The sequence below is a fragment of the Notolepis coatsorum genome, assembly GCF_963971535.1.
Source record: "Notolepis coatsorum genome assembly, chromosome: 19".
NCBI classification, from domain to species: domain Eukaryota; kingdom Metazoa; phylum Chordata; class Actinopteri; order Aulopiformes; family Paralepididae; genus Notolepis; species Notolepis coatsorum.
This window is the reverse complement of record NC_140183.1, coordinates 75,357,187-75,381,388: the sequence shown is the minus strand read 5'-3', so window position 1 is coordinate 75,381,388 and position 24,202 is coordinate 75,357,187. Positions and strand designations below refer to the sequence as shown.

The window sequence follows — 24,202 nt, the reverse complement described above, 5'->3', positions numbered from 1 at the left end:
ATTGAACAGCCAAACTAAAAAAATCAGATCTGAGCAATAAATCTGAATTGAGCTCTAATTGCTTCCAGTGTGAATGTAGCCTAAGAATGAATGATAGAACAGGCCCTCTAGTATTAGAATAAGTAATCTAACAGATCAACGTATTAAATCCCTACCAGGAAGCGTGGCCCACATCAGTACGGAGAGGCAGCGTAGTCCTCTGCTATTGTGTGTGTAGTGTTTGTGAATATCTATATACAGACGCACTGACCTCCTGGGAACATGTGATCCTCTTGGGTCTCTGGGCTTCTTGCTGTAGCTGGTACACTGTTAGAGGAAAACATGGAAATGAGTAGATGTCTTCTGTTCCAGAGCCATTATGTACACGGCTCAGTTCATACCATTAACATAACGATTTACAAACAATCGAAGTGATACAGCCCCCTCCTTAGTCCTTTGATCTGTCAGGTTGGTCTTAGTTGACCAAGCCTATGTTAGTCCATTAGTCTGTGTTTTTTTAAGGGAAACCCAATTTATTTGATGAAATATACTTAGATAGCATGTACAATAATGCTGTATATATACCATATATATATATCTATTCTCACCACATATATATCTATCCACACCTGTCTGTACTTACCTGCACATAGTCGTTTACTATATCTATATCTGTACATATCCTACTCTTACTAGTTACACTGCTGGCCAGTATGACTACCATACTGTCTTTTTTTTTTTTAAATTTTTTAAATTTTTTACAGCTTTATTGGTCACGCAGGACCGACAGAGGAGAGGGCGAACGGGAGGAGAAGTGGGGGAGACATGCGACAAATAACGACGGGAGCTGGGATCGAACCCGGGTTGGCCGCGTAGGTGCACGATGCACTATGGTATGCGCCACGAGGGTGCCCCCATACTGTCTTTCTTTTTCTTATTTTTCTCCCATCCCAATTACCCGCTGTGCCAATTCTCCCCTCCCCTGTCTTGAACGTTGCTCGCATATGCCCCCCACTGGCCAGTTGTAGATAGGATAGAAGCCTTGCATCACGTGTCCCCTCCGATACACGAGGAGGCAGCCTGTCACATCATTTCACCTGCCAGCGCGGACTCTCATTGGCGAGGTGTAACGTAACGTGTGGGAGGCTCACACTACCCCCGCCATTTCCTGTCTCTGCTGTGCAGGCGTCCCCAACCGACCTGTAGGAGTCGCTGTCCACAACGTCCAGATTACCACCCATCGACTTCCACCCGCTAACTCTGCCAATTGAGTTAGTATGACGACTGGCCCAAGTCGGAGGCAACGCCGACAGCCGGAGTCAAACCCGGTGTCTCTTGCGTTGGTGACGAGCGCAATGTCCACTGCGCCACCCAGCTGTCTACCATACTGTCTTTATACCTGTATCACTGTACATATTATACTACAACTGTGTACATACATCTCATTAGCACTACACTCAGTAGTACTAATTTGTACATTTTGAATTTGTACCCAGTTTAATCACCTGTACATTGTATATTGCTGTTGCACTTTACTGCCACATTTGCACTCTGGTTGGATGCCAAACTTATTTTCGTTGTGCTGTACTTGTGCTGTATAATGACAATACATTTTAATCTAATCTAATCTAATCTAATCTAATCTAATGAAATCAATTCATCACTTGGTTGACAAAAACCTATGACTTTTAGTCGACTGAGAGTTAAAGATAGCCCTATGAAGCAACACATCCAGTACAAGAGGAAGTGAACTAAGTGACACTACTGGACACATAGTGCATCCCTACCTCATTGCTTATTCTCCTTAAAGGAACACACCAACATTATGGGAAATGTGATTACCATCTTCAGAGTCAGACAAGAAGATAAAGAACAATTTCCTCTATGTGCGTTCAGTAGAAAGCTATCCGGCTGCAAGCTAGCCTAGTTTAACACAAATTAATGGACTCTGGGAGAGGTGATTTTGGTCTAGGCTAGCTGATCCGTATTCACTTCCATTCATTTGTGCTAAGCTAGGCTAGCCTGCAGCCGGATAGCTTTCTACTGAACACACAGAGAGGAAATTGATATCTATCTTCTTGTCTGACTCTGGAGAAGACAGTAAACGCATTTCCCATAATGTCGGCGTGTTACTTTAAGTCCCCCTTTTTGACCACTGCCCTGATTCAACGCAAAGGCGACCAGGTACAACAGAAGCCATTAGCGTAGATGTGCACGGCCAATCTCTCAGCGTTTTATATGACAGGAGCCATATATCTCGAATCGCTTTGTGGTGTGAATGGGTGCATATTTCACTGTGGCGAGCCTGCTGCAAGACCTAACGCGGGATGCTTACGGCGTAGAGTAGTAATCCCTTTTCACTGGGACACATACGCCGACACATGCAGCACAAGCCAGTCACTATGGATTAGGCACAGGAGGTGGGAGGGCTCAGGGTAAATCAGAGGAACCATTGAAAATGAAATCGCGGAATGTGTGGCACGCAGGAGAAGTCACCAGCAACACCTTGTACCGCGGCTGGGCCTGGGCAAGATGAGACAGATTGCAGTAGAAATGGGGCGCACTAAGCTACCGCTTCCTCATTTTAGAGTGGCAACATTGCAATCTTGGATTGTATCTCTGCCACGGCGAAGAAAAGGAATACCACACCCCCTACATGTAGCCTATATTTACAACACAGTAGACAATATGTTGAACTATTGTCACATGGTACAGTAGGAACAGCAGTTCTCTTTGTGTATTTCCCTCCAGGCATTTAGAACCAGAAGTCCTCTCTCTTATCTGACTGTGGCTATTGCCTTGACACTGACAATATTATTCTTTAAAAAGAAAAAGAAATACCTTTGAGAGTATGAACAGCTTAACCCTTTCACTACAAAGGGTCAACCCTTTCACTACTGCACTACAGAAGGTTAAACAGTCACAACATTTGAAATGTAAACCCCTCCTTGATATTTGTTTTTATAAAGAAGATGGTAGAAAGTGACTAACGGCGAGGACAGAGTGTACGTGATGACAGAGGGAGTTATCCGTTATCTGTAATAGAGTGCAGCTTAACCCTTTCACTACCACTACAAAGGGTTAACCCTTTCACTACCACATTACAGAAGGTTAGCAAAAACAGAGAGACTCAGACTCAGCTTCTTCCCCCAGGCCATCAGAACACTGAACACTGATCTCTCCACACATGAACACACACTGTACTTTTTTGCAATAGTCCGATCTGTATATTTGTTTTTTTTATCCACTTTTTCTCCTTATTTTTCTATTTTTCTCCCATCCCAATTTCGTATTATCCAATTCTTCCCTCCCCTGTCTTGAATGTTGCTATACTATGCCTCCCACTGGTCGGCTGTAGTGAGGATAGAAGCCTTGCATCACGTGTCCCCTCCGGTACACGAGGAGGCAGCCTGTCGCATCTTTTCACCGCAGCAGCTCGAACTCAGTGGCGAGGAGTAACGCGTGGGAGGCTCACGCTGCCCCCCCCGCTACTTCCTGTTTCCGCCGCACCGGCGTCACCCAACCGACCTGTAGGAGTCGCTGTCCACAACGTCCAATCCCCACCCACCGGCTCTCCCACCCTCTAACACTTGCCAATTGTGTTAGTATGAACGACCGGCCAAGCCGGTAGCAACGCCGAGAGCTGGGCTCGAACCCAGCGTCTCCTGCGTCAGTGGCGAGCGCCTTGCCCACTGTGCCACTCAGCCACCCTCAAACTAAATGTTTTTTTAATGTAGGTAAGATTTGGTTGTAACAACTTTTCATTGTGAAGTAGGAAGTAGTTTGGTAAACTGGTAAAAATGGTTCTACTTTGGTAGAATAGTGTCGACCGCGAACCAACCAGAGAAGACACAGACCTCCTGTCCCCTGGAGTTCTGTTTAAAAATGCTTTCGCCTGGTTTTGCCTGTGCGCCTACATTTCCAGCAGACACCGTGCAGCTATTATAAAGGAGTCAACCGGTTCCCTCCCTTGTTGTAACATAACAGTAGATAATGAGGTGTTCTGAAGATAACCACATCTATAGCTTAGTTGCGCTTCGCAGGTAAAAAAAATCCTATTTCCTGGCTGATGCAAGCCCATATTCTTCTGGAATTGGTTGGGGATGTGTGTGTGTGTGTTTATGTGTGTGTCTGTGTGTGTGTGTGTGTGTGTGTGTGTTTGTGCGTGCGTGCGTGCGTGCGTGCGTGCGTGTGTGTGTGTGTGTGTGTGTGTGCGTGCGTGTGTGTGTTTGTGTGTGTGTGTGTGTGTGTGTGCGTGCGTGCGTGTGTGTGCGTGTGTGTGTGTGTGTGTGTGTGTGTCATGTGCGTGCATGTGTCTGTTTGTGGCTACCTAAATGTGTGTTGCAAGTATATGTGCTCTTGCATTCTTATGTGCAGGAAGTCTTCCTGTACCACCCAAAACCCAATTATCCAAAGTATAGGAAATAATGCATCTCTGCTATCTATAGATCACACATAAACCCTCCTTTATAATGACAAGCAAACAAAACCCAAATCGTGGTTATAGTATATATTTATAATCAACACAAAACACACATACTTACAGTAAGACTTCCATATGGGCGGCTGGTAATCATCCGGGTCTGTAAACAACAACAACAACAACAAGAGACTTGGGTCAGACTATGCAAAGAGGACATTTTGTTCCAAACTCTCAGTGTTAACACAGCCTACGCTGTGTTTTCTCCCTATTGCAACCTCCGTTAATTCTCCCTCCACTCTGGATTGACAGCGAGCCCATCACCATGGTGACATAAACGTTGTTTCTCCCCCCGTGTGGATTAGGCACAGGGCTCCGCGATGCTGTTGTTGCTTGTTGAGATGTGCCACTGAGAAATGCACTTTTTGATTCAGCGCCCCTGCTTCAAGGACAATCGACACAGATGTCAACTTGTTGTTTCACTTACTGTCGGCGTGTAAGGCCTAACAAAAATAATGGTTGGTTTCAGGTTGCCGACCGACCCTGCCGATTTAGGTGCGACCCAATATATTTTATGAGTTTTAAAAAAAAATTATATATTAAAAAAAAAAAAAACAACGTCTTAGTCTTAGTCAAACATTTAGTATTATGGATATTAAACATGCTGGCAGAGTACATGCATCCATGTTGTTGTGAACATTTTAACCCTTTCACTGCCACACGACAGCCGGTTAACCCTTTCACTGTGACAATACAGAAGGTTAGCCCTTTACTATCACACAACCGACGGCGATGCTCCATCATTAGCATCATTAGCTCCGCATCCGCGGAGCTAATGATGCTAATGATGGAGCATCGCCGTCGGTTGTGTGATAGTAAAGGGCTAACCTTCTGTCGTGTGGCAGTGAAAGGGTTCATTAAATAAAGAAATTCCCTATCCATAGTCGCCGTGGGAAAGAATAAAAAAAAAAAATTAAAAAAAAAAATTCCCTACCTACCCATGGCCAAACTGACAACCAACCTGAAACCAACTATTATTTTTGTTAGGCCTTACTGTCGGCGTGTAACATATCTATATTACCCCCGGGGAAGGTGCTCTCAGAGATCTCTATTTTAAGTGCACCAGTACATTCCCTAAACCCGATCCCATGATTTCCCTCAGTGAACATGCCGTGTTGTTCTGGTTACCGTCGTGACGACATACGTCTTAGAATAGAATACAGATAAACGAGTGGATTCTCACACAAGTCTAAAACTGGTATCTTACTCATTGGCATGTGGCAGACCCACTGTGACCATGATTATTAAAATAGTTTAAATAGTTGCTCAATGCTTCTTGTCAATTTTCCACAGTGCAAAACTTCCGAACATCAGCATCAGTTCTTCTACTCTTCTCCTAATCTGAGAAACAGAACAGAAACTCTCATGTCAGATTGTGTTGTGGTGAGAGTTTCTAGCCACAGCATATAGACCTGGGGAGTGAGGTTCCTGTGTTCCTGATTTTCCATCATGGTGGCCACCCAACTGAAGATCACAGGTATTACAGCCAACCCGTATTGTGTAGGTTCATAATCTTTGATAAAGGTATCGCTTGTTTAATTCTTATACTGTTACAACCAATAAAGGTAAATGTTTTAAGTTAATCTTTGAGAATAGGTGTATATCGTAATCTTTACTCCTACAATACCCATAAGCCTCGCAGAACTTTTACATATGGACCAATCACCAGTGGTGCAGTGGTGATTTCAAAAGGGGCTGCACTGTGTTTTAATGATGTCACATGCCCCTGCGCAATGCGCATGCGCATAAATGTTCCCTCGCGAATAAAGACAAAGCCTAATTGCCTCTAGGAATGGAATGTAACACATTTCATTCACAGGATTTGTGTGAATGGTCCAACTGTAGTATTTGAACACACCTGATGACCTGAGCTATTTTATTTATTTTTTAATCTTTTTCCTCCTTTTTTCGATTTTCACCCATCCCAATGTTAGTCGTCCTGGTCGCTGCACACTCTACCCCCTACCGTCGGTCCGGGAGGGCGGAGACTATCACATGCTTCCTCCGACACATGTGTATTGTGTACCCAGCCCACCACTTCTTTTCACCTGGCAGCGCGGACTCTCACTGGGAGTGTAACGCGTGGAAGGTCACACTACCTCTCCTAGATCCTTCCCTTGCTGTGCAGGCGCCCCGACCGAACTGTAGGAGTCGCTGTTTTACAACGATCAGGACCCACCCTCACCGGGTTTCCCACCCGCTAACACGGCCAATTGTGTTAGTGTAGAAGGGTGGATTATCCCTGCTTATGGGAGTAGTTATACGCAGCCACCTGGTAGCGGGATGCAGTAGATTTCAATCTATCTGAACCCCCGTCTTTGGGCCCGGAACGTCGTTCTGGAGGGCGGGCAGCAGGAGCGGATGGGGCCCAGGATTTACTAACCTGGGGGGTGGTACTCTGGTCTTCCTCGCCTTCCAGGGCGGTCAGCAGTAGCTCCCCACACACTCTCACTTCCCCCAGTACCTCCGTTAGCCCTCCCACACCTGGTGACTGTTAGTTAAATAAAGATATTGAGCTCCCCTCAAAGCAGTACCCTTCCTTGACCACCTGTAGAGACCTTTAACCATATGCTGCAAATAGGGTGGAAGGGTTAAATAAATATACCACAGTCATATATATTTACCCGGTCAACAAGGTTAGAATATGGGCTCAGAAATAGACACACACACCGTGCTCCCATCTACGTCTCCTTTATATAAGCCTGGTCAATTAGCAAGTTACAGTTTATACTTTATGTGGTTCATATGGCATATATTCACATTAGGCACCGGGTGCTCTCACTTGCATTATAGGGGAACGCTATTCCCAACATAGGCACCTAGTGCTCAATACATTATTTCAAAACCTCGCTTGGATTAGGGGAAGACCCAGGCACATGTCAAGGAGTTCAATGGGAATTCAAGAACGTCACACAGTTATCACAATACACAAAAATAAGTTACAGGTGGGCCCACATTACCAAATAAAAACCTACACTAAAGCCGGCTTATAATGGTTGGGGTACCCCTAGACACTGGTCGTTAGCGTTCGCTCAAATGGATACTGTTTTGGCACACGAAGTACCGCTGTACTTAACCAAGATGGCGGATCATTTATGCAAATGACATGTCGTCAGCTTGTGACTGCAACTTGTTCCTGTTTGCGGACGACTCAGCCCTGCTGGTCTCTGACAAGAACAAGTTACAGGTTGAAAAAACCCTCAGCTCGGAACTAGGCAAAATCTGCATATGGCTTGCTGATAACAAACTTTCATTACACATAGGCAAAACAGAGTCCATTCTCTTCGGTTCAAATAACAAACTCAGCAAGACCGACGGCTTCTCAGTTACAGTGGGTGACAATATTGTCACAAGGAAAGATGAAATTACCTACCTGGGTTCCATCCTAGAGGCTAATCTCTCCTGTGACTAAATGGCATTCAATGTAATAAAAAAAGTCAACCAACGAACTCGATTCTTGTACCGGATCTCCTCTCTGGTAAACAAGAATACCCTGAAGTCTCTGGCAGGAGCACTCATTCAAGGGTACTACGACTATGCTTGCACCTCATGGTACCAAAGCACCTCAAAGGCGCTAAAAACAAAATTACAAACATCTCAAAACAAACTGGTCAGACTACTGCTTGACCTTACTCCTAGAACCCACCTCACCCCTGCCCACTTTGACAACCTAGGATGGCTTAGAGTAGACGACAGAGTACAGCAACTTGCAATGGGCCTGGTCTACAAGATACACTACACGACCAAGGTACCCATGTACAGTACATGTCAAAATACTTCCCAAAGGTCAGTGAATACCACGATCACAACACCAGAGGGAGCTCCACAAATCATGTTAAACCCAGATTCGGCTCAAACAAGGGACTAAACACGTTTCGCAATTATGCAACATCAAGCAGTGGAACGCCCTACCTAAAGCTGTAAAGGAATGTGAATCACTACCCACTTTCAAAACCACTCTCAAAGAACACCTACGGGAGACTGCAATTCGAAACTGGCCCCTGTAAATGTCCTAACCCAACCCCCTCCAATGTACAGTAATTTACCTAGTATGGTTTTGTCAATATTCCAATGTACAGTTTTGCTTGTTTGTACAGTGTTTCACCCCCCCCAACCCCCTCCAATGTACAGTAAATTACCTAGTATGGTTGTCAATATTCCAATGTACAGTTTTGCTTGTACAGTTGTACAGTGTTTCCCCCCCAACCCCTCCTACCCACCCAACCCCACCCAACCTCCTCCAATGTACAGTTTTTACGTCAAATGTATATACTCCCTTTTCTGGACTCTTTTTGTATCACAAACAGTACTGTATTTGCAAATCTGGTATGTCATAAATGTATAGATGTAGCAGTACTGTCTATCTGTATGTCATGTATGTCCCGATGAATTGAAAATGGGGGACCCTGATGTAAACAAGACGAAAGTCTTTCTCTGGTCTGCATCCCCTTAACAATTGTGTGTATTGAGCTGTACTGTATTGTACCCATTCTGCAATCTGTTAATAAAGTTTTCAATCAATCAATCAATCAATCAATCACCTGGCATCTCCTTCACACGACCTGCATGTGGGTGCACATCATCCGCTGAAGTTATTATGACACAGTATAATTTCTCAGTATTTCAGAGGAAATGTCATCAGGCAAGATTGTTGAGGAAACTGAACCCCTGTATGTGAGGAAACTGAAGCCCCGCGGACCGACGCGTCCCCGGGACGTCTCCTAGCATTCTGGGCAGTCTGACGAGTCTTTTGACAGCTCCAGTAATTGAGTATGTGAACAATGAATCACGTTGGGTCCGGGAGATATGCTCCCATCTTCATTTCAAAGCATTCCAGCACATTAATCGAGTGGATCAATAGCATGACCCGACGTTCACCCACCCTCGGTGCGCTGACTGCGTCATCATCAATGGTGCCGTGTCGTCTCATCCGTGGCGGAGGAAGAAGTACACAGTTCCTAGGAATACCCAGATTAAAAGTAAAAGTCCTCCATTCACAATTCAAAGTCGAGATGTATTCGCTATTGAATGTGTATCAAAAGTATGCATTCTTCATGATGTTTTGTGTATTCCAGTGCTTGTGAGCGTTCAATACTCAAACCACTGACCTCTGAAGGTTACGTTAAAGTGGTATGTGGTCCAGTTACGCTGCTCTGATTAAAGGTTGTGTTAAAGTGGTGTGTGGTCCAGTTACGCTGCTCTGATTAAAGGTTGTGTTAAAGTGGTGTGTGGTCCAGTTACGCTGCTCTGATTAAAGGTTATGTTAAAGTGGTAACTGGTCCAGTTATGTTGCTCTGATTGGTTATGTTAAAGTGGTATGCGGTCCAGTTGCGCTGCTCTGATTAAAGGTGATATGTGGTCCAGTTATGCTGCTCTGATTAAGTTGGCAGGCTTCAATTTTGAAAGTTCATAATCGTCATCCGTTTCTGCCATGTTTTCTATGCAAAATAAAAGTAATTAGTAACCGATGGGTTCCGATAAATGTAATGGAGTAAAAAGTACAATATTTCCTTTGAAATGTAAAGGAGTATAAGTACAAGTTCCCTAAAAAGTAAAGTACAAGTACCTCGAAATTGGTACAGTACTTGAGTAAAAAGAACAAGTTACTTTCCACCAGTGCGTCTGGTGATGGTATGACTGGTAGTTCCACCCACCGAGGAGGGGGGAGGGGATTTGGAGGATGCATCCCTGTGAGCACTTGGTGAGCGTGGGTAGGGGGGGGGGTCTTGAGTGTGTAGCACAGGTGTCTGTGTGTGAGTGACAGAGAGTCACATAGCAGGTGAGTGTGTAAAAGCCTGATTCTCTTTGTGATAGTAAAATGCCAGCGTCTAGATTCAAATCTTGTTCCAGTCTGTTTGACTGGCAGTCAGCACATTGAAGGCCCAGATGATCAGCACATTTTCTTCCATTCATTCTGCCTCCTCTACCTGTGGCCTGTCGATGGCATAGCAACCAGAGCGTGAGAGGAGGAGATCATTATCACTCTGCTTTATACCCAGGTGTGGTGGTGCTGCTGAGAGCAGTCGGTCCCATGACAGCAGACGGACCACAACATCACCACCTTTAATGGTGCTATAAGTGGTATTCTTCAGTTAAAATAAGTGTTAAATAGCTCTACACTCCAACAGCCATTACTGATATAGAGTGTTTGGTCAGTAACATGGGTCTCCCAGTCCCTCCACTCTGCAGTAAACAGAAAATACATTTCCTGGTATCCCTTCCCACTTTATCAGATCAGGAGAGAGAACCTTAGATATCTTAACTTATTTCAAGAAATCTTGCCAAGCCAAATTTGTTTACTGCTTACTGCACTGGTAGATTATTTTACTTGTTTCAAGCACGCTTTTGCGTAAAACTCGTTTTTATTTCTTATTTTTGTAAATGATTGCAGTATGGAGTTCTCTCTCCTGATTGGATAAAGTGGGAACGGGAAACCAGAAAAGTATATTGTGTCTACTGCAAAGCAGGAGCGACTGCGTGACTGTTACTGACCAAACACTATATCAGTGATGGCTGTCGGAGTGTAGAGCTGTTATTTTAACATGTAGACCACTTATTTTAACAAACAAGAAATACCACTTACATGAGGACCTTTAACTCATTGAGCGCCAAAAACGAGATATCTCGTTTCTGACAGCCAACGCTTGAGCGCCAATAACGAGATATCTCGTTTTTCGTTCCTTTTTCCTTTTTTTTATTATTATTATTCTAAACACTCGCATGGGCCTTTGTGAGTGTGCCTGGGACATCTGGCTACGTTATAGAATCCTGACAGGTGGCAGTATCGCCTACCTTTTGAACTGCATGGGCCAGTTTAGTGTGGTCTCCCCATGCCACAGTGAGAGCACCCAAAGCACTAGGGAGCGAGCAGCAGTGAGCAAACTACAGCCATCTAACGTTCGACAATGGTGATCGCCTAGAGCGAACTATTGGATATTATGAAGAAGAAGACAAAACGGATGATATGGATGATGATTATGGATGATATGGTGCGTTTTCACCAGACTATGTTGGACTCAGCACTTCTGGTAAATCATAAAAATACTATAGTCAAACCGGCCGATGAGGAAACCTATTCGGCTCCGTGTTATAGTCTGGCCCGAGCACACAGGGGCGGACCTAGCACATTTGGCGCCCTAGGCGAGATTCACCATATTTGTATTTTTTTTTATTTTTTTTTTATGGCTTTTGCCTCTTCATAGTTCTCTAACGTTAGTCTTTCTTTCCTCAATGCTCAATTCTATAAACACTTGACCGATACCCATCAATGCACAGCGCTCTAGCATGTTCTGACTGTGAACACCTAAAGCTGAGGCTCAGACCGACCGACCGTTTTAGATTTTTGGCTCATTTTCCCTTATGTTAGAATTTTTTTTATGTAAAAATAATGGTTGCCGATATAGAGGGGGGCGCCAAAACTGCACAGAGAAAAAAAGGCGACCGCCTATATCGCCTGTAGGAAGGTCCGCCCCTCGGAGCACACAATAGTAGCCTGCAATGCAATGGCGAGCGAACTATTGGAGATGATGAAGAAGAAGATAACCCCCCCCTCCCGATGGCTTTGTGAAGAAACATATGGTCGTGTTTACCTTTGACCTGCCAATAATATAGGTTTCAGGTGAGCAGCCGCGATATTTGTGCATATGCGCACTAAACACTATATCTCACGATCTAGAAAACCAGCCTGGATTATTGTGAAACGGGGCGATTTTTTGCGTGGTATAGCTCACAAGCTATGTAGAAATAAACTGTTTTGTCCCTGTTGGAGTATAAATAGTGCCTGTCAAATGAGTGAGTCATACTATTGTCTCCATAGCTATAATATAGAATATACGATGGGTCCGCAAACATCGTGAAAATGGTCAATAACGCTGGCGCCAGGGAGTAAAGATGGAAAAACAGCATGGCAGTCAATGAGTTCAGATCAACTGACAAAGTAGGAAAAAAACTTAATTTGCAGTTTCATAATTTATGATATGCCGCCGCCATGGTGAGAAAACAAAGTGCCCCCCATAGATATAAGATAAGATAAGATAAGATTTCCCCCTTGGGGAAATTCAGGCGTCATAGCAGCATGGGGGAGGGGAGGTACAGGTATGGGCAGGATAATAGTGGAAAGACATAAATACAACGTATAATGTATGACGTATATCATGCCAGTTAGGGTACCTTGTGTATACTGCACTTGTGTATACTGTTTACTTTACTTACTCATAGTATATATTCAGATTCTAAGTGGTTTATTGCCCATATTTATTGTAACATATTATAATATAACTGATAGGGCATACAGACCCTCATCTGCACCTTTGATTACACTGTTTACTTTATCATATTCATAGTTAATTATATTGTTTACACTGGTTATTTTTTATCTTTATTATAATTGTATTGCCTATATTTATGTATTTCTACTATTACTATTCGGGCTCCATTTGCTGGCGTGTGGGCCAATGAAAATGTATTGTCCCTCAGAAACACAGGGGCTTCGTCACTGCTGTCCTCACACTGGCGAATAATCCAAATTAATTAATTTGACTGCGGCTCCATTTGAAAGAGTGTGATTTCATCTGGGCGACTGCCAAACACTCCCTTCCTAGCCACATTGTATCTATAATAACTGTGAGACTAGACCATTCTTATCTCTTGTTCTTTGAGGAGAGGAGCCCAGAGCTGATGCAAATATCAGCTCACACTTGTACCAACACATAAATACACAAGATGGCGGCGTGTTTGACACGTGAGGCCCAGCGTCTCTCCAGTCTTTGCAAATTAGCGATAATATACTTGTTTTAATCACCTGTACGTTGTATATTTCTATTGCACTTTGCTGTTACATTGGCACTCTGTTTGGATGCCAAACTTGTTCTCATTGTACTGTACTTGTGATGTATAATGACAATACATTTTAATCTAATCTAATCTAATGAGGTAGCAGCATGCATATACCCCACCCACTAAACCATCCCCCACACCACCCAAAAAAAGGGGGGAGGGGGGTGTTGGGGGGTTTTGGGAGGACATCAAAAAGAATTTCAAAGTGAGAATGAGTTTTTGCTGCTTCTGTTGATTAGTGGACATTCTGAATTATGGAACAGCCTGAAGGTTCTTCCCCCCGAGGAGACAACTAGTAATTGCGTTGCCCTCCATTACTCACCAGTCAGAAGCATTTGGTAAAATAATTACTAGCGGCTGTTTGTTTTAGTAGCTCAGAGAATGATGTGATGAATAAAGATCAAGGTAAAAGACTTCATCCCCGCAGATGAAGGTAAACCTCAGGACAGGGAGATCAACTGGAAGCAGGACTGAACATATTGACAACAGCTCAACATGTTTAACCGTTTCAGATGTAGGCTTTCTTTTTGCAATGTTCTCCTGAAATTCTATCTTCGATTTATAGAACTCCATATAGCTTTGAATAGCCTGTAGCCATTGTTAAATCACCATTATAATGGTCAGTTCTCACTACTCTAAAATCGCACATGGTATCTCATAGGGGTGGGACGATACATCGATCCAGATCGATACATCGATGTAATTATCAACAATCGAATCGGATCGATGCGATGTAATAAGATCGATTCATATCGATACTCTTATTTTGAAAATCCTGTGGCGAGTCTCATATCCGCCCAAGAACAACAGCAGTAGCTCCGTGTGTGTAGACGTTACAGCATAGCATTCTCCCTTTCTGTGTGTGTGTGTGTGCGCACGTCTTTGGAAAGACCAGATGAGGTCAGAGGAGTTTGATGTTTAAATGTTATTTAAACATAAACAATATAATACATAATAAATGTAGGCCTATACATGATCATGCAACATCAACAAATTGTTGTAGGAACGGTTTGGGAGAGGGAGGTTGTGAGTTTTGAGTTCCAAAAAATGTAGCTTAAAGTTTAAAGCTCAATATATAAAAACGTGGCACTTTACAGTGAACAGGAGGTCTATTTGTATTAAAAACAATAGATTGATTTTCCTTTAAATGTCTGGAAGAGCTCAAAAATACAAATGTCAAATGATATTTTCATTACCTTTTTTTTGTTGATCTAAATGTTACTGATTGTGTTAAATGGGCATATGATATCATCTCATATCAATCGCAGGCACCTGAATCTAATCGTATTGTATCGTGAGAGACTTTGTGATATCGGCAAATATCGTATCGTTGTCCAAAGAATCGATATCGTATCGTATCATGATGAAACTGGTGATTCCCACCCCTAGTATCTCACAAGTGAAAGGGTTAAAGCCTTTATGAGCATTATACACAGCATTATACCTACACAGTATCATCATCTATCGTCTGCGATGAAAGAAGACGAATGCGCCTTTAGAGAGGTCCCACGTGTCAAAACACACAGATTGCAACGCACAACATAATGCTGTGAGAGAAGGCCCATGTCATCCTTTCCATGTTGAGAGGTTGACCAAACACAAACATATGGCTACAAACTCGCTCACACACAAGTACAGTACAACACGAGCAGCACACACACACACACACACACATGCACGCGCACACCTGCCCATCATGTCACAAGGATGCTGCAGAGAGCTCCCATGGGGAGGCCATCTGTGTTCTACCGTGCCCCAGAACAAGCCCTTGCTATGCCGCCGTAGTCTCCCACGGACCAGATATGATGTGACGGGTACGGACGTGTGTCTCTCTCTCCCTCTCTGGTGTGTGTTTGTGTGCCACTGGCTGGGCTGAGGGTCGTTTTGGGCCAGCTGTATGTTGCAGAGGTTAACAACGGAGAGGAGTGCATCCGTTAAGGAAGGGATGACACATCTTTTGGTAATGTGATGATTCTGCCTGTTGGCTGCCACAGGGGAAGCCCAACCTGTGATTAATAATTAATAGACAGTGGCCAGACGCACACTGCCAGCACTGGTTAGAAACGGGACACATTTACACTATCTCTGTCACTGTAAAACATACACAGATTATTATCTCTTTTGTTGTTGTTCTTAGCTCTATTCCATTTAAATCTTTCAAAAATATTCTTATGTATGCTAGTTGCTATTGCATGTACATATTTGTGTTTTATTACACGTATATGTACATACATACCAACTATTTCGCCTGTTTTATTCTCCACCCATCGATCATCCATAGCAACACTACTATCACCGACATCCAAGTAGGGAGATCCCCCTTGAACGGCCCTTCTAAGGTTTCTCTCCTCTACATCACCTGTGGTGCTTTTTTTCCTATTAGTAGGTTTTTAGTGAGTTTTTCCTTACCTTCGCTGGGGTATGTCTGGGAGTGTTGCATTTATTTATTTTACATTTATTTGGGATTTCATGGTGGGTTTTTTGTTCTTGATTTATTGTGATGTTTCTTATTGACTTGTTTAACACTTTCAGTGCCGGGCCGTGTTTTCCTTTTTACCCCGTTGATGCCACGGTCCACGGCCCATGTAACGTTAATATCGCCTAATCTATGTTTTAAATTATGCTATGTGTCTAATCTGCCCATCGCTTATCAAAGAAGCATTTTCCAGTCAACATTGGCAAAGCAGATTGTGTTTTTATCGCTTCATTTCCTTTTTATAGCATTTTGAAAACCACTCGGTTTCGAAGAAAAAACAACACATTCCATGATAATCGCCTTTTACTGGAATATTCCAGAACGTTATCATTCGTCTGTCTATTTATGAATCGTTTTCAAATAAACGCTAGATGGTCGATAGTATATGTGTGCGCACGCACGCTCGTGCCGTGCGCTGATAATCGCTGCTATTATTTCCTCATGGCTTTTACAGTGAAACAGCCATATCACATATAGTGGAAACGCTTATATCTCCATGAAAACGAGTCTGATTATCCTAACACTGATGACATAGATTCCTTACCTGACATCAGTTGGTATCCAACTGGTATATTCCAATTCCTGATCACCATTCAAAAAAATCGATAAGTATATTGATCCAACGTGTGTACAGTATAACCCATGATCGCCGCGGCTCAGAGGCTCCAGAATGAACTCTGGTAACTCCGGCTGCATGGGTGAGAAGTAAAAGGTGGACTGGAATTTTTTTTCCCCATCCATTTTCATTGAGTCCATTCCAAAAGGGTGATTTACCATCTGGGAGACGATAGGGGGCGCTTTTTTCACATCTGATCGCCGGCGGCCCCTGGATCTCCAACGGTAGGCTCGCGTGATGCAATATGATTTCAGATCGCTAAAAAAAAATACAAATAAAAGAAATCCGAGAAAAGCCGTGACGTGGCTTTCAACGTCACTATCGTAAACCCGAGATTAGCCGTGAGTGGCGCTCAAAGTGTTAAAGAAGACTTGTCCGGCCCATGGGGACATTAAGTTAACTTGTGATTGCGCGCTTTACAAATCATTATTTTTTTTTGATTAGTAAGTAAATGGTAAATGGACTGCATTTATATAGCAGTTTTTATCCAAAGCGCTTTACAACTTGCGCCTCACATTCACCCATTCACTCACACATTCACAGACCGACAGCAGTGGCGACCGTGCAAGGTGCCGATCTGCTCATCGGGAGCAGTTATAGGTGGTTAAGCGTCTTGCTCAAGGACACTTCGGAGCCGGAATCGAACCAGGAGCCTTCTAATTACCAGACGACGACTCTACCACCCCCTGAGCCACACGTTCCCCACCACAGTCCATTTGGTAAGTCAGTGAGTAATATAACAAGGCACCACTCCTAGACACAGGGGGTATTACCGGTGGTAATTAATGCTTGCAAGGCTTTTATAAAGCCACTACAGCATTTGACAGAAACCCATGGTGGACTGTCTGCAACACACAATTCTGCTTCCCTATCCAATTTTGTCACTTCAGGCCTAAGGGCAGGAGACATACTTTCATCCTCTATCCCTCAATTCCGTTTCAAAGCTTTATTTCCTGAGAGCAGTCTGGCTAACAGTGTGCTGGTACATGCTTCTATTTCCAGTGCCAAGAATGTGTATGTCTCCCCCTGATCTGAGCACAGCATCGCCACAAATGATCTTTCCAGGGACAGGAAAGGATTGCAACATGTATTGGTTAATACATTTTTTCGTGAGAACGTTACCGGTTAGTGCCTGAGACATACATGCGGGGGGTTTATCAAGTCTGCCTCTATACCACCTGTGTAATAAGGTTATAATTAATATAGTATGGACATTGTGTGTGCATGTGTATGTGTCTGTGAGAACAAAATCATGTACACTAAAAGGTGATTTATGGAATGGTTTTTGGGTGCATAGTGTTGTTCTGTTTTGCATACCAATGCAAATAGGGAAGGAAATCACCTCTGCTTGTATAAGTTCATGTTAATATATTCGACATGCTTTCTCTAATGTTGCTTCTCTCTTGTTGACATGTCTGTGTGTGTCTGTTCTCTACGTATTTCATTTCTATCTTTTAGTTGCCCAGTTATAATTGGGCTCTCCGGTAAGACAGGTTGCTCTGTATACGTTCACCCTGTATGAATAAATGAATTTTGTATCGAATAATGGAATTAATTTGTTCAAATGAAACGTTATGCTTACGAGCGCAACTTACCGGAAAATGCTGTCATATAACAGACAACAACACGACTGTTCCCGGCCTTGCCCATAGTGAACTGGCATGAGGTCGACACTCCGGATCCTTCATGAGCTAATCGCCTCGGAGCAAGATCACTAGATAGGCCTCTCTGTAGAAACAACTACAGACCGCCATAATAGTCCATTTTGTTCGCAGCCTGAGCCGAGTGTGTAATAGTGGGCAGAGTGTGCACAGATTCCTTTTTGAGTCATCATGTGTGCCTCATGGACAAGATTATTCAAATGTTGTGTCTAACTGCCAAAAAAGCTCTCCGTGAAAATAATGATACCCTTGTGACAACCACTCCATCCCTGGCTTCAGTGCAGCTTGTAACCTCTGATAATTATACCGAGGGCCCGGCGGTAATGACAGCCCTCCGTGCCACAGTAAGAAAATACTTTCCTCTTAAAGCATGCCGTGGTCAAACACTGCTTTTGGCAAAACACTATTATGAGATAATGCTTTGTGAAGCATGCGGTTTCCACAGGCTGTATCAGCTCCGAGCCACTGTCTGCTGCTCCCATTGGACAGCGCCTTGGGAAATGTGACTCCCAACTCCCGACCATGTGGCGTGGCGTGGCGTGGCGTGGCGTGGCGTGGCGTGGCGTGGCGTGGCTATAGGAAGCCCGGAGAATCCCAGAGTTACCGGGTAAACACCGGCTACACTACATGCTCATCATTGTAACGACAAACCATGCAGCTACACCACGTATGACGTTTACATGTTATACATTCATCGATGCTGATTTTTCTTTTTTTTTAAAGGTTGTATCTTGTGCACAAAAAAAATCCACTTTTCCTCTTTTTAAGTTGTGATTATTTCAATGGAAACATCCAGTGACGTACTTAGGCATGGGCAACATGGGCAGCTGCCCAGGGTGCGATCTTGTTGAGGGCGGCATGAGGAGGCGACATTTTTTATTATTATAGATATTTTTCCCCCTGAATCGGTTTTCTATCGCTCATAGACCACTGCACTTCCGCGTTACATTGATCTCATGGAGGAGAGAGCGGGGGAGAAAATGAATGAATGTGGATGAGAGCCTTGATATTAAGTGGTTGTAGCTACGGCTGTGGGGGTGCTGGAGACATGATCCAATATACTTTTATACGCCCGAGTCTCCTGAACACGGAGCGACCAATCCCAAGTCGATCGGCACTTTCTCGGCCGAGCTATAGTCACTTTCCTGCACCTACTCCCGAACTATGCACACGCAGATAAACCTAGATCTCTGGACAATCCAGAGAGACTCCGTGGGCAATCTTGAATCTGTGCATGCGGAGTTCGGGAGTAGGTGCGGAAAAGTGACTATAGCTCGGCCGAGAAAGTGCAGATTGACTTTGGTCGCTCCGTGTTCAGGAGACTCGGGCGTATAAAAGTATATATATTTTTTTTATCCACTTTTTCTCCCCATTTTCTATTTTTCTCCCATCCCAATTTTCGTATTTCCAATTCTTCCCTCCCCTGTCTTGAACGTTGCTAGACTATGCCTCCCACTGGTCGGCTGTAGTGAGGATAGAAGCCTTGCATCACGTGTCCCCTCCGGTACGCGTGAATACTTTCCCTAAGCCAGTTGTACTTTTACGCGATCTGATTGGCCACTGACGTTTCTGGTCATGTGACATGTGCGCCAATCGTGAGACGGCAAGTTCTGCTCCTATTTCCGGGTCTAACAGCCTGCAAACTACCTAACGCCTAGTTTATCACTGGTTAAGCTTAGGCGACTCTTTCGAAGTTGGTTAAGGTTAGAGTTTGGAATCAGGGCTGGTGTTCTTTTTTTTTTTATCCACTTTTTCTCCCATTTTCTATATTTTCTCCCATCCCAATTTCGTATCATCCAATTCAACCCTCCCCTGTCACGGACGCTGTTTCTTGCCTCCCACAAGCCGGCTGCAATGTGGACTAAGTCATACATAGCACAAGTCCCCTCCGGTACTTGAGGTAACAGCAGTCGCATCTTTTCACATGCGCAGCTCGATCTCTCAGTGGCGAGGAGTAACGCGTGGGAGGCTCACGCTGCCCCCGACACTTCCTGATTCTACTGCGCAGGCGCACCAACCGACCTGTAGGAGTCGCTGTCCACAACGCCCGATCCCCACCCATCAGTTTCCCACCCCCTAATACGGCCAATGTGTATTAGTACGGACGACCAGCTAAACTGAAAGCAAATGTGGAGCGCTGGGCTCGAACTGACGAGCCCAGCGTCTCCAGCATTTCGTGGCGAGCGCCTTGCCCACTACGCCACGTAGCCGCCCTGAATCAGGGCTGGTGTTCTATCGCCCTGCTCTAAGACAAACTCTAACCTTAACCAACTTCGAAAGAGTGCCTAAGCTTAACCGGTGGCAGAACTTGCCGTCCGGCGATTGGCGCACATGTCACGCGACCAGAAACGTCAGTGGCCAATCAGATCGTGCAAAAGTACAACTGGCTTAGGGAAAGTATTCACGCCTCCGGTACACGAGGAGGCAGCCTGTCGGTATCTTTTCACCGCAGCAGCTCGAACTCTCAGTGGCGAGGAGTAACGTGTGGGAGGCTCACGCTGCCCCCGATACTTCCTGTTTCCGCCGTACCGGCGGCTTATAGCTTATCCGCAACAGTAAGTTACTTCCGGGGTAGGCCTGATTGGCCCCGACAGGCACGTGACGCGCAACTTTCTCTGCCGCGCGGCACGCTCCGCGGAGCCGAGCGGCAGAGCTTGCGGAATTACGTAACCGTCCAAATACGCCATGACTTTCATTCGGCGCTTCAGCTCACCTGGCAGAGCAGCGGTCCTGCGATCCTGTGGTCCGTTGTTGGTGAGTTCGAATCCCATCAAATCTTTTTTTTTTAACGTGATTTTTTTTTAACGTGTATTCTTTCGCCGGTTAAGGTTAGGCATGGTTAAGGTTAAGGTTAAGGTTAGGCATTGTTTCGGAGTTGGTTAAGGTTAGAACGGTTAAGTTTAGGCGCTGTTAAGGAGCTGGTTAAGGTTAGAGTTTGTCTTAGAGAATGGCAATATTCTTTCTATGGTTAAGGTTAGGCATGGTTAAGGTTAAGGTTAAGGTTAGGCATTGTTTCGGAGTTGGTTAAGGTTAGAGCGGTTAAGTTTAGGCGCTGTTAAGGAGCTGGTTAAGGTTAGAGTTTGTGTTAGAGAATGGCAATAGACAGCCTATTTCCGCGCGACAGCTCTCAGCAGCCTCGTTGCGCGTCCTGAGTTTGCCGCGTCACGTGCCTGTCGGGGCCAATCAGGCCTACCCCGGAAGTCACTTACTGTTGCGGAACAGTTACAGGCGTACCGGCGTCACCCAACCGACCTGTAGGAGTCGCTATCCACAACGTCCAATCCCCACCCACCGGCTTTCCCACCCTCTAACACTGCCAATTGTGTTAGTATATGACGGCCGGCCAAGCCGGTAGCAACGCAGAGAGCTGGGCTCGATACCAGCATCTCCTGCGTTAGTGGCGAGCGCCTTGCCCACTGCGCCACTCAAGCTGCCCTATAAAAGTATATTTGATCATGTCTCCAGCGCCCCCACAGCCGTAGCTACAACCACTTAATGTCAAGGCTCTCATCCACATTCATTAATTTTCTCCCCCGCTCTCTCTCCCATGATTTCAGAATAGTGGAAGTGTTGCGGTGGTCTATTGCACTTCACGTCAGGTCAATTAACCTTGTCGGAGTGGGCGCCCTGTTTGTGACTGTGATGTTAATTATGGGATAGTAGGACTGGAGTTTCGCCCAGGACAGCATTTAAGATAGGAACGCCACTGGACACAGCGAATATAGGCCGCCTAGTGCGAATAATACCCAGCATCCAAACCTCTCGTTTTGACACACACACGCGCGCACACACACACACACACACACACACGCACACACACACACACTCTCACTCTTGTGTGTTGTGGTTGGTTGTTGTTGGTGTGGCTCCCACTGTGATAGTGCAGTTTGTACTTTACACCCCGCATGGCAAACAAGGAGAGCAGAGCAGCACACTTTATCAACTCAGACAGCCAAGTGAGGCAGACCTGCTCTTTCTGTTCCTGCGGGGTTTTTGTTTGAACAGCTGCAGTTGCATTCTGAGTTCGCGTTTCTGTGGAAATTATACCAGAGTTTTAGTAATTTATAACAGGTAATAGGATTACTCCGGTTTTCATGGAATCCCTTAATTTCCCATGGGAGTTAAGATTTGGTGTTCACAGTAACAATATGCCTATGCGGCTGTATTCTATCACTGGACCTTGGGATAATAAGTGCAGGCTTTTTCAAAATGTCACAATAATAAGCCCCCGTTGCTGGAAACACAGGCTATTTGCCAAAGAGCCGAGGATCCTTTAGTTTAGAGCAAGCCAAATGGAAAGTGAACAAGGGACTTGTGGAGATGATTGTATGAACTGTGTAATAATAATAATGACAATACTCAGATCAGACCTCATGCGGGCTGCATCTCACAGCCGTGCATATCTCTGCCTCTCCGCTGCACGCAAGGCTCACACCGGCGCTGCAACCAGACTGTAGGCACAGTAGGTCTACACTCTACACTACACTATGCGTAAAACCAGTGGTTTGATCAATCAGGGCCCGTAGTCGAAAAAAGCGATTAGCATTTCTTGGTATTTTTTGTGCTAAATTGTCACTGCGAGTTACAGGTGGAAAAAACAATCGAGAAATATATGATGAAATGCGCAGTTGCCGGTCTTTACGCATGCATTGTTTACATTGGTGACCACACTGGGCGTACGGCTATATCTATGTTAAAAGAAAAGCAAGATTAGGAGAAAAGTTTTATTCGTGACAACAACCCAAATCCACGAGTTCCTGTCAGTGTCATGCCCGATAGAAAGAAACCTACCCAGTATAGGCTATACAAAATCCCACATGATGGTATGATGACGCTATTGGCAACTTAATTAATATTAATTTGTATTATTATTAGTAGTATTATCATTATTATGATTTATGATAATAATAATAATAATAATAATAATAATAATAATAATAATAATAATAATAATAATAATAATAATAATAATGTAAACATTTGTATTATTTATTTGTTACTTTCACATAATAACTATAGTCTATTTAGGGCTACCCAGATCTATAGTGTCACACATAGGTCGTTTTTTGAACTCTTACCGGAGGACACTGATGATGAGCCAGACAGACTAGAGTTGCTGGATGCTGCTGCCATCCCAATCCGTGCGTGCGGCTCGTTACTCCCGTGTGCGTGTGGTGATGGTCAAGGTGCGCTCGCAGCTGCACGTCTCCGGCGGCGGTGCGTCCATTTCGGGCGCGTCCCTCCCCGCTGTCACTCCCTCCCTGCTCAGGACTTTACCTTAAAACCACCGGTGATTATTTCATGTCTCGTTGCCTCTCTCAACGCCAGAAGCAGTGAAACAGTTGCCCTGTTCCGACACGCACGCTTCTTACTTCATCATCCCCTGCGCCGCTCTCTCGCCTCACTGTGTGTGTCCTGCAGCAGAGTGCAGCTTACTCTATCTAGTCAAGACAATGTAGAGGAACATTACCATGAATTTACGCTCGGATTCCCTGGGTTTAGAATAGATCCGCATTCCACTCCCCGCACAGTAGCGACGTATAGCTCTTCGTCATGGTGAAAATGAAATAGTTCGGCTACTACAGTATCGCTTCCATGTGCCACTTTTTAAAGACTGTAATAAATACCACACTGACTGCAACGTAGACGCGCCTTCTTAAAGTGAAAGTGCCTGTAAAAGGTACCCAGGCTTGACTCCCAATGCAGGGAATAAGTTAGGCTACACCTCTCGATACCTACCGGATACTTCTATAATATGGCTGTAGAATTCAAGAAAGTATCTGGGGGAAAAAATATTATAATAATAAAATAAATATAAATAGACTTTCCTAAGTCTACAGTATTATGCTTATGGGATACATACATGCAATGGTAATTACATAGGGACACATCCGCATAATGAAATATCAGAAATAGGCTACATAATATGGCAAATCCTCTTCCTGACTCTATATGGACATTTTGCTTTGAAGGTAGAATCTGTACTAATGCCGGCAAATAGTATGCAAAATAGACATTGTTTTGGTCTGATGTGTGGGTTGTTGGAGTTTAGTAACTTAACCCTTTCACTACAACACTACAGAAGGTTAACTCTTCACTACCACACTACAGACGGTTAACCTTTCACTACCACCAGGTTAACCGGCTGTAGTGTG

At 44.4% G+C, this 24,202-nt stretch overlaps 1 protein-coding gene across 2 annotated transcripts in view; it reads right to left on the bottom strand.

Annotated features, from left to right (window-relative positions):
• Positions 1-23,568, bottom strand: part of chn2 (chimerin 2) — a 56,017-nt gene extending 32,449 nt beyond the window's left edge. For both annotated transcript variants that reach the window (XM_084335695.1, XM_084335696.1), the window contains exons 1-3: positions 23,126-23,568; positions 4,524-4,562; positions 251-306 (exon numbers count right to left, since the gene is read on the bottom strand). In XM_084335695.1, the coding sequence (XP_084191821.1) occupies positions 251-306; positions 4,524-4,562; positions 23,126-23,180 (150 nt within the window). In that variant the 5' untranslated portion in view covers positions 23,181-23,568. The remainder of the gene's footprint in view (positions 1-250; positions 307-4,523; positions 4,563-23,125) is intronic.
• Positions 23,569-24,202: the final 634 nt, after the last annotated feature.